The sequence below is a fragment of the Aedes albopictus genome, chromosome 3 (genome assembly GCF_035046485.1).
Source record: "Aedes albopictus strain Foshan chromosome 3, AalbF5, whole genome shotgun sequence".
Lineage (NCBI taxonomy): Eukaryota > Metazoa > Arthropoda > Insecta > Diptera > Culicidae > Aedes > Aedes albopictus.
This window is the reverse complement of record NC_085138.1, coordinates 192,367,339-192,381,218: the sequence shown is the minus strand read 5'-3', so window position 1 is coordinate 192,381,218 and position 13,880 is coordinate 192,367,339. Positions and strand designations below refer to the sequence as shown.

General features: G+C 40.5%; 2 protein-coding genes across 4 annotated transcripts in view; both read left to right on the top strand.

The window, feature by feature from the left end:
* Positions 1-358: 358 nt before the first annotated feature.
* Positions 359-13,880, top strand: part of LOC109429092 (homeobox protein unc-4) — a 56,125-nt gene continuing 42,603 nt past the window's right edge. Inside the window, exons 1-2 of one of the 3 annotated variants that reach the window (XM_019704930.3) lie at positions 359-1,007; positions 1,083-1,395. In XM_019704930.3, coding sequence (XP_019560475.2) covers positions 701-1,007; positions 1,083-1,395 — 620 coding nt within the window. In that variant the 5' untranslated portion in view covers positions 359-700. Of the gene's footprint in view, positions 1,396-13,880 lie in introns of all 3 variants that reach the window. The other 2 variants (XM_019704931.3, XM_019704929.3) reach the window with 2 other exon arrangements.
* On the top strand, positions 6,788-13,527 carry LOC134290065 (uncharacterized). Its single transcript, XM_062857046.1, has 4 exons — positions 6,788-9,372; positions 9,428-9,566; positions 9,631-9,719; positions 9,780-13,527. The coding sequence occupies exon 4, from the start codon at positions 10,691-10,693 to the stop codon at positions 12,773-12,775; it is 2,085 nt and encodes a 694-aa protein (XP_062713030.1). The 5' UTR covers positions 6,788-9,372; positions 9,428-9,566; positions 9,631-9,719; positions 9,780-10,690; the 3' UTR covers positions 12,776-13,527.

The following is a 13,880-nucleotide window of genomic DNA, read 5'->3' as shown; positions in this document are numbered from 1 at the left end:
ATGAAATTTCTAGGAAATAAACGTTTAACAATTAAAAATAAATCGACACTGCTTCATCCCAACGGCATAAAACAATTCTTCTCAACGGTAGGTGGATAACTTCCATTTTTATTATTTTTTTTCTTCCAACACGAAGCGAGAGATGACTGCGATGAGTAATGCAACCACCATCATTCCCGTACTCAGCCAAAGCATGGGAATGGAAATAAACACATCAAAGTAGCTCTACGCAAAGCATAGGCTCCGCCCCCATGACGCCGTCTAAGCCACCAGGGGTTCAAAAATGGCTTCTTGGATTGGTTGCTAGGGCGGAGTTTCTTTATTGATTTTAATTGAGTATAAAACCCTGATCAAGACCTATGCTTAATTCATTGATAATTTTGCATTTGCCCTGATATCGCGTCGTTCTCAGATTGAGTCTGTAAACTGGTCGATCGCGCCCCGTTGTGTGACATTAATATTTGAAACAAATTCTCACTTTCGCCCTCCTAGCACGGGGGGCTGATTGTTCCGCGCGGTTCCACTCTCTCCTCGCGCATTCGCGGCCTTTATTAAGATAAATCAGTGTGCCTCTATTAATTACAGTGTTATTTATTGACTTAGTGAAAATACAGCAGTGATTTAGCAAAGTGATACAATTAAAATTAGCGTTAATTGAAATTTAATTGAAGCTGATTGGTTTTAATAAAATTGTTAAAAAATGGAATCAGCTGGATTTGATGATCAGATATTTAGTGAATTTAATGATACGCTCAGTCCGCTCAGTGCCAAAGCGATTCAAGCGGGCGGCCCAAGTGGTCACAACATACAGGTGGTGCTAGGAATAAACCAACCTTCGCCGGATTCCTGCACACAGCGATTACCTGAAGTGAATAGCATTCTGGCGGCAGGTTCGCCTAGTTATAAAACCATCGATTACACTAATCTGAACAAAGTAGACTACCATCCAAATGGGAAAGTTGATCCCCAATACTCTCCGAATTCCGGGAAACTGGAGTACATCAACTGTAAGCTCGAATACTACCCTTCGCAACTTAATGTCGATAATAATCTGAATAAAATAGAATATGTTAAAACCTTAGATTACAATGCCAATGGTCGAATGGAGTATTCTCCGCCGTCGAAGGCGACCGACTACGGAAATGGAAAAATGGAATACGAAACCACCATGACCATGTTCCAGCAACCTCCACCCATGGGTGCAACCACGCTGAACGGGTTGAATGATCCCAGCAAGCGGAAAAGTGATGATGTGAACAGTGCCTCAGGATCTTCTACGCCGACTACGACCACGTCGATGAGCAACGGCAACGGAAGTGATTGTGCGTCCAGTGCAAACAAGAAGAACGACAAGAAGAAGTCGGATCCTAATGGGATCAAGAAGAAGAAAACGAGGTAAATATGGATTGTGTTTTTTGCAAGTGTAAATTTTGGCAAGCAAGTTTTGTTTGAACATTTTACAAAATGTTGTTGAGTGTGTTAGTGTTAGTGTGAAATCCCTGGTTTCGTGTTCTAAGGGAATCGCTTAAGAAATTTTTTGGTAGGTTCCTAGTAGAAATATTCAACATTCATTTCTTCAGCACTCTCTTTGGAACTGCGTGCTAGACCTGCCCAACCTTTAACGATCGCGGGCCATAGATTATACTCCACACCTACACGTTTTTCTGAGCATTTCTGGCCAAGGTTATGGCTTCTTCCTATTTGTTTTTCGAGTCTTAAGGCAAAACTGGAAGCATTTCCTCACTTTTTGGTTTTTGATTTTTAATTAAATAACGAGGCAATATTTTCAAAATCGGTTTTCGTACACAGTTAGAGGAAAAATCAAGGTATCTCCTAAATTTTTTCCAGGTGGAAAATATTTTTCAGTTTTAAGGAAACCATTTTTGAAATTTGAAATTTCAAACGAAGTGGCTTAAGTTACACCAGTAACTTAAATTCTGAAAATGAGCAGAATTACTCTGAGGGTACGCTGAAATGTTTGTTTTTAAAATTGTAATGTCAGCCAGAATTCTCAAACATTTTAAAGTTCATTGCGAGAATTTGATTCCTTGTTTTGAAATAGTAATTCATTGGAAAAAGGAAAACATTCAAAACTATTGCTCCACCGGCCAAAAGTCTTTACTTTTTTCATTCGTGACACAAGCCGCATAAAATCCACACAGTTATGCTGCCCTATAAGAAATCACTGGTCAAAATATCAACAAATTTTACTGAAATAAAGAGGTCCATACAATCGGTTGCGTGTTTTCCGAGCATTTTAAAAGGTTAAAAGTTAAAACTACAAAAAATGTTACTGTGAAATGTGGGGTAAATCATGGGGCACACAAAGGAAATGAGGAATTCCACGGAGTCATGTCAGTCGATCCTGAGCGACCATTTCAAAAATATCTGAAACTTTGCACAGTTTTTCAATTTCATCTAAATCGTCATTTTTCGATATCAAACCTTCATATTCACTCACGACTAACTTTTCAGAAGGGTGTATGCTAAAACAGCTCAAAAATATTCTAAAAGCTGTACAGCAAAAACGGATTTTTCGATTGTTATGAATTTTTCAGCAAAGTTAGATAACTAAATGATGATTCCTTAGAAAATATACACTGTAAAAAATTTATTTTTTTACTTAAAAAAAATATGATTTTTGTCACAAAAACTCAAATATCTCAAAACCCTATCTTTTTACCAACGTTAATTTTTTAGGGGAAATGGCCCTTTATATCAGCTATCTACCATAAAATTTTGGTGATGGTAAACTGATAAACAAAAAAGTTATGACATTTCAAACATTTCACAATTTTTACATTTAGTAACAAAAAAAAAAATTTTTCTGTGTAAATTATTTTGAGAATTATTTTTTGATGCTGATTTTATTGTAAAGGCTACCGCCTGAATTAAACAAGTTGTTTTCATGATACTTTTGTTTGATTATTCATAATTTCTATAGTATCTATTTGAAACTTAGACGCGATCCAGTGTTTTGATCAAAAATATTGAGAGTGTCATACTTTTTATTGTACGTGACTGGTGAAAAAATCCCTTGATAGTGTTGAAAAGCTGTTGATTATAAGAAAAATGGAATTAAACTTATTTTTAAGACAAAAGCTGTATAATAAAAGTTTTATATACGCGTATACGTCTAGTTTATCTTCAAAAAAATACCTCTTAGAGAACAGACTTTATGATCGGAAGAATGCGAGTAACTTCAACAACAACAAATGCATGAGAGTTACCTACCACGTGAAAATCCATCGCCCAGTTCACACTACCCCCACCTGGTGGAAATGTTTCACGAAATACTGCGATGTGCAATATCGTCATCAGAAGGCGCTAGTGTGAAACGTCAAACGCAAAGAAAAATGATGGGCACTCTTCTGGTTATGAAAGCCACAACCAAGATTCAAAATAAACGACTAATGCGCGGAGGGCGTGATAAAATCGGAACATTACTGTACATATAATATACATAATACATAATAAAAACAGCTTGTTTTACTCACGCAAGGCCATTAACAATAAAATCAGCATCAAGCTGCGATTTCCGGCCGAAATAAAGGCAGGAACAAATCTCATTTTCTTCTTTTGTCACAGCGCTCGTTGACTCGTTAAGGGGGAGGATGATAAATAATAAATGTATTCGATGGAAAAATATCCAAACAATTAGGCAACATAGATAAACTCATCGGATTTATTAAGAAAGTTTCGGTGGAACTCGAATTACACCTTAAATTTGTTGATTTTCTTGAACATTTTATTTGTGCACCCCTCAAAATGTTGAATTCCGACCAAAATTTTCCGAGGGGGCGGTGACATAAGAGAAAATCGAAATTTGTATTAGCCTAATTTACACTAAAAAAAATTATTACTAAATGTGAAAATTGTGGAATGTTTGAATTGTCATAACTTTTTTGTTTATTAGTTTATCATCACCAAATTTTTATGGTAGATTGCTAATACAATGGACCGTTTTCCCTGAAAAAATTGCGTTGGTAAAAAGATAGGGTTTTGAAATATTTGAGTTTTTGTGACAAAAATGATATTTTTTAATGTTAAAAAAGATTTTTTTTCACAGTGCATATTTTCTTAGGAATCACCATTTAGTTATCTAACTTTGCTGAACAATAAAATCAGCATCAAACCGCGATTTCTGACCGAAATAATTTACACAGAAAAAAATATTTACCAAATGTAAAAATTGTGAAATGTTTGAAATGTTATAACTTTTTTGTTTATTAGTTTACCATCACCAAATTTTTATGGTAGATTGCTAATACAATGGACCGTCTTCCCTAAAAAAATTGCGTTGGTAAAAAGATAGGGTTTTGAGATATTTGAGTTTTTGTGACAAAAATGATATTTTTAATGTTAAAAAAGATGTTTTTTTCACAGTGTATATTTTCATAGGAATCACCATTTAGTTATCTAACTTTGCTGAAAAATTCATAGCAATCGAACGAACCATTTTGGCTGTACAGATTTTTGAATATTATTGAACCATTTTCACATACACCCTTTCGAAAAGTTAGTCGTGATTCAAAATAAAAATTTGATATCGAAAAATGGCGATTTAGATGGAACTGAAAAACTGTGCAAAGTTTCAGTTCAATAGAAAATCATGAATTAAAAAATTTCCTTAATTTTGATGCTGTTGCTTGGAATCGCTCAAATGCGAAATTTAGTTAAGATTTACATAACATGCCAAGAGATGAACCAACCTATAGGGCTGAAAATGGACGTGTGCGCCGAAGCAGTTTTCACCGGCGGCGGCGGTTATAGTAATTTGGGCAGCGGCGGCGGTGACGCCAGCGCCACGCCGTTCGCCCTATTTGGCGGCAGCGGCGGTGGCGGCGGCGTAATCGGCGTGACCTTATTTTTTTAGTGAAATGCTTAAACACGATAACACAGAATAATTTGTTTCCTGTACTTAAGTACATTTTTCATCTATTTTGTGTGAAAGGTGTTGTGAACGCTTGTGTAAACATATGTATATCCTTGCAAGAATTATGCTATAAATTTTAGAGAGAATCCTTGAGCATGTTTACCAGGAAATTTGTAAAGGATTCCTCTCAATAGGAATTCACAACGTCGCACGTCTCCTCTTGGGATGTTTTTTTTTTTCTAAAACTCATTTTAAATCAGTGCTGTCATGGTAAAATCTGATTTTTTTTGGAGTTCTGTTGAGGCTCTTATCAGGAATTCCTCGAAAGATTCTTTCATGCGTTTCTTCAGAAATTCCTCCAGAAAAAAATCTCAATAGATTCTTCTGGAAGTTCCTCCAGGGGGCTTCCTGGAAGATCCTCAGATATTTCTCCACGTTTAGAATCGCGAACTTCTCTTGAGATTTATAGAAACCTACCTTCATGGATTTTTTCAGATTTTTTTTTCCGGCAACCTTTAAAAAATCCTTTTAAAGATTCTTTCAGGAGGTCCTTGAAAAACCAGTTCAGGGTTTATTTCTTGACGTTTCTCCAGGAATATCTTAAGAATATCTCTTCTTGGAATTACTGCACAGCATTCTCCAGATTTCCAGGATATTTCTGCAAGATTTTTTTTTTCAAGAATCCAGAAGTATTTCCATAAGTTCTTCCAGGGTTTGTTCCAAATCATCCTTCAACAATTCATAAGGGGATTTATTCAAGAATTCTTTTAGTACCTTTATCTGCAATTTCTGCACGAATTTCTAATGAATTGTTTTCAAGGATACCTCCAGAAACTACTTGATGATTTAAAAATGCCTTCAGTGATTTTATCAGAAACTAATCCAAGATTTTTTTTTCCTTATTTTTGTTCCAAAAATGTATCATTAAATTTTTCTAGAAATTTCTCTAATTCCATCCATCTCAGGAGTTTGTTTTTTTACCCTGTTGGGGAAATTAATCCTCTGCGTCCAATTAACTGAACTTTTGTGGTGATTCTAAGGAGCTCCTTCAAGGACTTTTCTAGGAGCTCCTTCAACGATTGTTTCTGAAATTGTTTCAATAAAATTAAATCTCATCAGAAAATTTATAAACATTTCTATAGAAATTCTTTTAGATAACCCTCCAAGAATAACTCTTATATGTTTTATGTAATTTCATAAAATACTTCAGTAAATATCTGTGGAGTAATATCTCAAAGAATTCCCGGAGAAATCTCCAATGGAATCCCAGGAAATATTTCTAAAAGATTCGCAGGAGGCCTTGAAACCTTCTAGGCATTTCTTCGGTAACCCCTGACGATATTTTCCAAGGGATTCCTTGAAAGAAAATTATCAAAAAATGTTTGAGGTGTCCAAAGGAATATATGTAAAACTTTCTAGGAATTGTTATTGAAGATATTTCTAAATTTCTTAAAAAATCCGGAAAAAAATTCTTAATGGTATTCTTGGAAGAATTTCAGGAGAAATTACTGGTGAAATACGTAAAGGAATACCTGCAGTAGCTCATGAACTATATGATTTTTTTTTCAGAAATCACTGAAAGAATATCTACTGAAATTACAAAAACAAAATCAAAGAAAAACTTCTGAAGAATGTCCTGGAGACACTTCATGAAGAAATTTATATAAGAAACCCTAAAAGAATTTTCGGAGCATCCGGTAGAGGAATTCCTGAAAAAAACCCTGGGATAACTGTGTGTGATATAATTTCTGGAGTTATTTCTGAAGGACGAACGCCCATAAGTTACGCCACGCTTTGAGGAGTGAGGGGTTCCGAAGAATGTGATAATTTCAGAGGATTTCTGTATAAAAAGTGTGCCATAGAAGGGAAAGGAGGGGGGGGGGGTGTTGTGGTGTTGAAAATGGACATTATTTATGGAATTTCTAATAAATCAATGGCGCCATTTCAGGAGGATGTCCATAGAAAATCTCTAAAAATATATCTGAACAAACATTAGATTTTTTTTTTTTTGAAGAACGAATTCTGGACTTTTTATTTTTTAAAAACAAAACGCTGTTACAATGTCAGGAATGCATGGGTGGTTTTCTGAATGAATCTCCGGAGAAATGTCTGAAATAATCCATGGGGGAGTTTCTTAAGCATGGAGTTTTATAGAAGAACTCATGGTGGAATTTCTGGAGAGTCCTCTATAGGAAATTTTTGAAGATTGCATGCAATATATGCCTTCAAGAATGGCATTCGTAAATTGCCATTAAAACCTTCCAAGAGATAAACAAAGAATATATAGGAGCAAGCCCGTGCACAAGGGGGGGGGGGGGTTTGGGGGTTAAACCCCTCCCATTATCGACGCTTCATACACTAGGCGCCCCTCCGCCTTTTGCCGAAATTGGGAAAAACCCCTCCCTTGGCGCCACTTCTGTGCACGGGCCTGTATAGGAGGATGGAGGATATGTTTGTGAACCTAATTATATCATCGCCAAGAATTATGTTGATAATTCGTTATGATTTACGAAAGAGCCTCGCTTCGTACGTAAAATAGAATAGAACAAGATCTTCAAAGTATTGGTGATAGAAATCACTAAAGTAAATCACATAAAAATGTTACAAAAGATAAACGAAAAGAACTTCAGAAAAATAAACCTAATATGTAGAAAAAAAAACAATAGAAACTGTTTTAAAATTGCTATCATGTTTAAATAGGTGGTTCTTAAAGTTACTTACCTTACCGATCAGGCTAAGGCCAGGGTGGCCTAGGCTGTACATATTAGCCGTCTCCATTCCACTCGATCCATGGCTGTTTGTCTCCAGTTCCGCACTCTGCGCAGGGTCCGCAGATCGTCCTCCACTTGGTCAACCCACCTAGCTCGCTGCGCACCACGTCTTCTTGTATCGGTCGGATGACTCTCGAGAACCGTTTTAGTCGGGTTCCGACATCCTGATGACGTGACCCGTCCACCGTAGCCTCCCGATTTTCACGGTATAGACGATGGTTGGTGTTACGACCCGAATAAAACGGTATCATACATCTATTGTACAGTGTAAGATTTTCTCATCGTTCGTGTTATCATAAACTGGATTATAAAACGGTAATACCACAAATCATATTGATGATAGAAGTTATAATTTTGGGAGTTTTTATGATACACTGAATGGGTTGTTAAGTATCGTTACCATTCAAAAATGCCATATTTCTCGAACAAAAATTATGCTGAATTATATACTTTATTATCACTTTATCATCAACTTCATGATACAGCGAATGATAAAAACAAAACGGAAATATTTCACCAAACCTGCTTTATCGACCCGAAAAAAAGTACACCCCTGCGGGCACTTGTCGGACACTGTCAAGTTTACCTATGATTATGTGAATCATTGTTTACATGCTGCGTTTTTATCTGTTGAATCGGGAATCGAACCGCGATTTAAGTGTTCAATTTGTTCGATAATTCTTCGTGTGCTGCTTACGCACTACACCAACCGGAATCAGTGCTCGCGGTAGGTTGGAACCCAGTGTTGTTGTGAAAGGAAAAAGCAGTTGGTAAAGACCATCAGCAGCGGGGCTACTCCGATGAAGGAATCGCCAGGTGGAAACATGAAAATGGGGAGTTCAACTTCGGAATCGGAATGCAGTGGAAGTCGGAAAAGGTAAGCTTTCAAGAGCATTCACAGAAATTAGAGAACTGTAGCTGCTGACATGGAAACAGCAGCCGTCAAGAGTGGCAGTTTTCGATGACAATGGGATCCCCGCACTCGTCCCCGCTAGAGCAAAAATGTCCAACTGGAGTGTAGTTTTTTTGTGATCAGAAGTATTCAGAAGACCTTAAATTTGTCACCGATAAAGAACTGGAAGCGCACACTACAGTAATTACATGCCATTGTGATGTTCAAACATTAAAAAAGTCTGCAAATATTAAAATCCATTGCCACCTAGATGGAAATATATTATTAGAAATTATTCATGTATCATTCAATGTATCGTTATTACAAATGTTATGATACTTGAAAAGTATTGAATAATTTCCTTTTTTCGATTTTAATCATGAAATCATAGAACTATTATTGCTTTTGTAGTTATTATTCCACGGATGAATGTCTTATGATTTTAACGATATCATGAATTGTAAATTTCTATGCGGGGAGTCATGCCGACTAAAATATGGTGTAATTGGTTGACCTATTATGTATCGCAAATTATGTGTGTAATCATGAAACGAACATATGCAGGCAGCGTTAGCCCCTTCGCATCGCTGACAGCTCACAACTTATCGCTGACAGCTGACAACTTCACTCCGTTCCACGACGCACACTTCAGCACACGAACAGCTTCCGGTCGCCAGCAGCAAAAGAATCTCCATCGCAAAAGTGATAGCCTTCGCTCCATCGCCCCATCGCCGAAAAGGCAAAAAATCGGCATAAACCCGTAGGAACTGCTGTCGGGGATATAACGATACGCCGGTGATAGTGGATAAGCAGAATCCACAACAAAACATCCAGTAAGTGGTTTAAATGCGGTCGTCTGCCAAAATAATACTTTAACGCATTGTCTAGGCAAAAGGTCCACCGTGCGTCACATCATCCCAGCAAGGCGAAACCCAGGAATAAGTTCGGTGGGGATTGGAAGTCGGACGTTTAGGCAGCTCTGTTGACTCTGCACTTGCACGAGAACCATCAACGACGGAGAAAAACGGTAATACCACTCAGTCCCATTGCAAGTGCAACATGCAACATAACCCTAATGTGCAACATTCTAGATCGATCCTGGTATGCTTGCATGCGATTGCTAGGTGAACCAACCGTGGAACATCATCCCGTGCCCGCGAAACAGAGCCTTCCCCGTGAAGTAAGTCCTCAATCTCCACAAGAATCGCCAGTGGAATCTAACATACGATTACCATTGCAGGGCTCTTTTTATGACGGGTCTACATCACGCACGCCATCACTCCGCACTCCCCAAGAGTGTTTGAGTGCTCGCCGACAGACAGGATCGATCGCTCCGTCCAGCAAGGTGGTCATGAGTCGACCGCTGCACGTCTAGAAGAGCATTAGTCGCCACGCATTCCAGGCCCCAAGGAGAGTAAGCATCGTCTACGCGAGGGAACGAAGAGGTTTCCTCAGTTTAATCACTCCGGGAAGTGATCCGAGTGTCCCCGGAATTTCTTCAGACGACAATCCGGTTCATTCTGCCCTCTACTAAACAACCAACTGTCATCGTCTCCGGTGGCGACCCCCTCGGCCGTTGTAGACTCTACTGCCACGGGAGGGAAGGAAAGGAAGCGTAGTTGCATGTGTGCGGAAGTTGCGTCAGTGGGTCTAGCGATGACTTGCACGACCAAATGTTAGCGCTATCGAACCACTATAGCGCCATCGAAACACCGTTCCAGACCGGGGCCCCGTCGACGGATTGCGGATACAGTATAAGGTTAGATAACTTAGTTAGTTATAAGGAAACAGAAATGCTTTGGCAATAATATCCAATATGTCCCAACCAAACATAAACACTAATAAGCTACCTTCACTGACGGGTGAACTTATTTAATTATTTGCCTTTAAACGTGCAATTGACTGATCGAGATATCTCATTAACGTTATATTAGCCTAGCCGGAGCCAACCATGAATGATTGAGGTATCTATCACTCAATACACTATGGACTGTATAGTTGATTAACTTATATGATCACTTTACGTCATTATGGACAGAGAAAGAGTTACCATAACATGGCGCCCAACTGAAAATATCCACGATTTTTTTTCAGTTCGCGAATCGGTCAATTGTGAAGTGTGATAGTGAGTCGTGTTGTGTGAGTTCGGAAATGGATATTCTACATCTATCGGATGGAGAGCTCGACTTCGAGTTGCAGCTGAGGAACGAAGACCAGCAGAGGCGAACCAAGAGGGAGAAGACAAGCAGGTTGCGGGAACATATCGAGAAGGAGCGAGTCAACATGGAGATGCCACTAAGTGCGGATCATGTCATTTCGCAAGAGGACCACTTGCGACATTGTCAAGTCAAATTGCAGTTCCTCAATGATCGAGCAAGAAAGGGCTTGGAGAAGGAAGATGCATTAGAGCTCGCCGTATACAGGAGCAAACTTCTACACTATCGATCGCGGCTGCAGATGATCACCGAAAAGAACTTAGCAGGATACGTGAAACAACTGGAGGACGCAGTAGAGCTATCGCTACGCAAAATCAACGACTTTTTTGCTGATACAACCATTCTGGACATACCCCCACCAAATACGTTTCCTGAAGCCAACGATGCCATCCTGCCAGATGACGCAGAGGTCCTCGAACGGTTGAAAAATGCGCATCTGCAATCTAGCGTAAAATCAAGGAACGAAAGTCAACCGGCATCTCAACGTATCTCGGCAGAACAACACCTAGACCAGGTGCGACAACTTCAGGAACAGCAACTGCTCCTACAAAAGCAAATTGAATTACAGCGGATGCAGCAGGAGCAGCTTCAACGAGAGCTGCAGATACAACAGCAACTGTATCAGCTCCGGTTGCAGAAAGACCAATCACAGCAACAGGCCGCAGATCCAGCTCCAGCAAACCAACGAGGGTGGCGTCCGGAAAGGGAACTAGCTGGACAACAGAATAACGCGCCCATCGCGACATTTGGTGCAATACAGCAAAACCAAAACAACCCATCGATGCGTACAACAAGCAACACTCATATTCAACAGTCAGACCTGCAAGGCAGAATGACTCCAGACTTCCCAGATAGACAAGAGGATCACTATGGCCAGGGTATGCCGAATACAACGAATCAACAGTATGGAACCACCACCAACCAAGCAAACCAGCACCATCAACCACCGGAAATGAGATGGCCAAGAAGGTCTTACCAAAACAGACCACAAAACTCACAACCGGTCTACAAGTGGCCTTTTGAGTACGCAGGTCAAGCAAATACCATTTTGCTGGGCGAGTTCCTGAACATGGTGACGACATATGCCATAACGGAAGGGGTTGATGAGACAACGCTGCTGAGATCCATAAAGCACCTGCTAAAGGGAAGCGCATTACAGTGGTACACGCGTTGCTACATGCACCTTCGCGACTGGAACGACTTCAAACTGGGGATAAAAAGAGAATTCCTTCCACCGAATTACTCCGAAATCGTGAAACAGGATCTATATCTCCGATTCCAGGAACCAAATGAACCGTTCGCCAAGTTTTATCGAGATTTGGTAGCAGCATTTGAGATCGTAGAACCACCATTACCCGAATCTGAGAAGCTCTTCATACTAAAATCTCATCTCAATGCTGATTTCACACCCATTGCTTCGGCCGCAAGAGCAACATCTGTAAAAGAACTGGTAGCAGTTTGCCGCGACTTTGCAGTTTCCAGACCTTATTGTATGCGCAACAGAAACCCAGGCTCGCTACGACCAGGTTGGAACAGAGCTGACAACCCGACCTTTAACCGACCTCCACGCATTAACCCCGCAGGACCGCAGCAAGGGCCGCAGTACCGACAGCAAGTGAATGCTATATCCCAAGAGGCAAACGAACAGGTAGACGAGATATATCCGGAGGACATGCTCGAGCAGGAAGAAGCTCGACAGCAACTGGCAATCCAATGGGAAGAAGGGACAACGGAACCTGCAGAGATCAATGCGATACAAACACAAGGAACATGGTCGAGGAATCAGGAAATAGGGCAGGAGACTCGCATTTCTGACACGCGTATCAGGTCAACAGCTGTTACGTGCTGGCAATGTGGAAACCAAGGGCACACATATCCAATGTGTCCTAGCCCGAAAACCTACACATTCTGCTACAGTTGCGGCAATAAAGGAGTCACCACCCGAAACTGCCCGTCTTGTGCTTCTAGATGGAAACAACTGGCCGGAGCTAACAGAAACTCTCTGACGGGAAACCGGTAGAGGGAGAATCAACTAAAAGGGGATGTGATTCTCCCACCAATCCTCCAATTCCCCACTTAACAGACATACCCAAATTCCGCAAAGTAGTGTCCACAATCATAAATCCAACTACAACGGACAATAGACCATACGCAGACATCACGGTACTGGGCCGACCTCTAAAAGGATTGCTGGATAGTGGTGCGACATGCAGTGTCCTCGGAGGTACTCTGACAAATCTAGCAGAAGAACTAGGACTTAAAAAGTTTCAAGTACAAGGCACCATCAGCACCGCGGACAACACACTACACAACGCCAGTTTCTACGTACACCTGCCAATAGAATACAACAATAGAAAGCGAATACTGCCAATACTATGTGTCCGTACACTTCCGGACATTCTCATCCTCGGGGTAGACTTTTGGCAGTACTTCGGAGTGAGCGTGAAGATTTGTGGCGTACAAGTTGACTCCGGTGTAGACTTGGACAAATTACGATCGCTATCCGACGAAGAACAACGCGAGCTAGAGGACACCATTACTTCCTTCCCAACTTCAGAGAACATCGGAAAACTTGGACGCACGCACCTCTACGAACATCAAATAGATACCGGCGCTGCAGCTCCAATGAAACAGCGATACTACCCAGTGTCTCGCTTTCTATTGAATGACATAAACAAGGAGGTAGACCGGATGCTCAACCTGAACGTAATCGAGGAGACCAACTGCTGTCCATGGAACAACCCTATCGTCACAGTTAAAAAGAAGGATGGAAGCATGAGATTGTGCTTGGACGCGCGCAAGCTGAACACCGTAGTGGTGCCTGAAGCCTATCCTACACCTCACATTGACGCAATCATGAACAACCTAGGAGGGTCAAAATACTTGTCATCTATAGACCTAGAGGCAGCCTTCTGGCAAATCCCTCTGGCGAGGAAGGATCGACCCAAAACGGCTTTCACCATACCACAAAGGGGGCACTATCAATTCAAGGTGGTGCCCTTCGGCTTATCAACCGCCAGCCAAGCCCTGTCGAGAGTGATGAACCACCTGTTTATCGATATGGAACCGAAAGTTTTCGTCTATCTGGACGACCTGGTGATAGCCACAGACACTTTCGCAGAACA

Excerpts from the sequence above, each read along its gene's own strand:
- LOC134290065 (XM_062857046.1), top strand. The coding sequence starts at position 10,691 with ATGGATATTCTACATCTATCGGATGGAGAGCTCGACTTCGAGTTGCAG.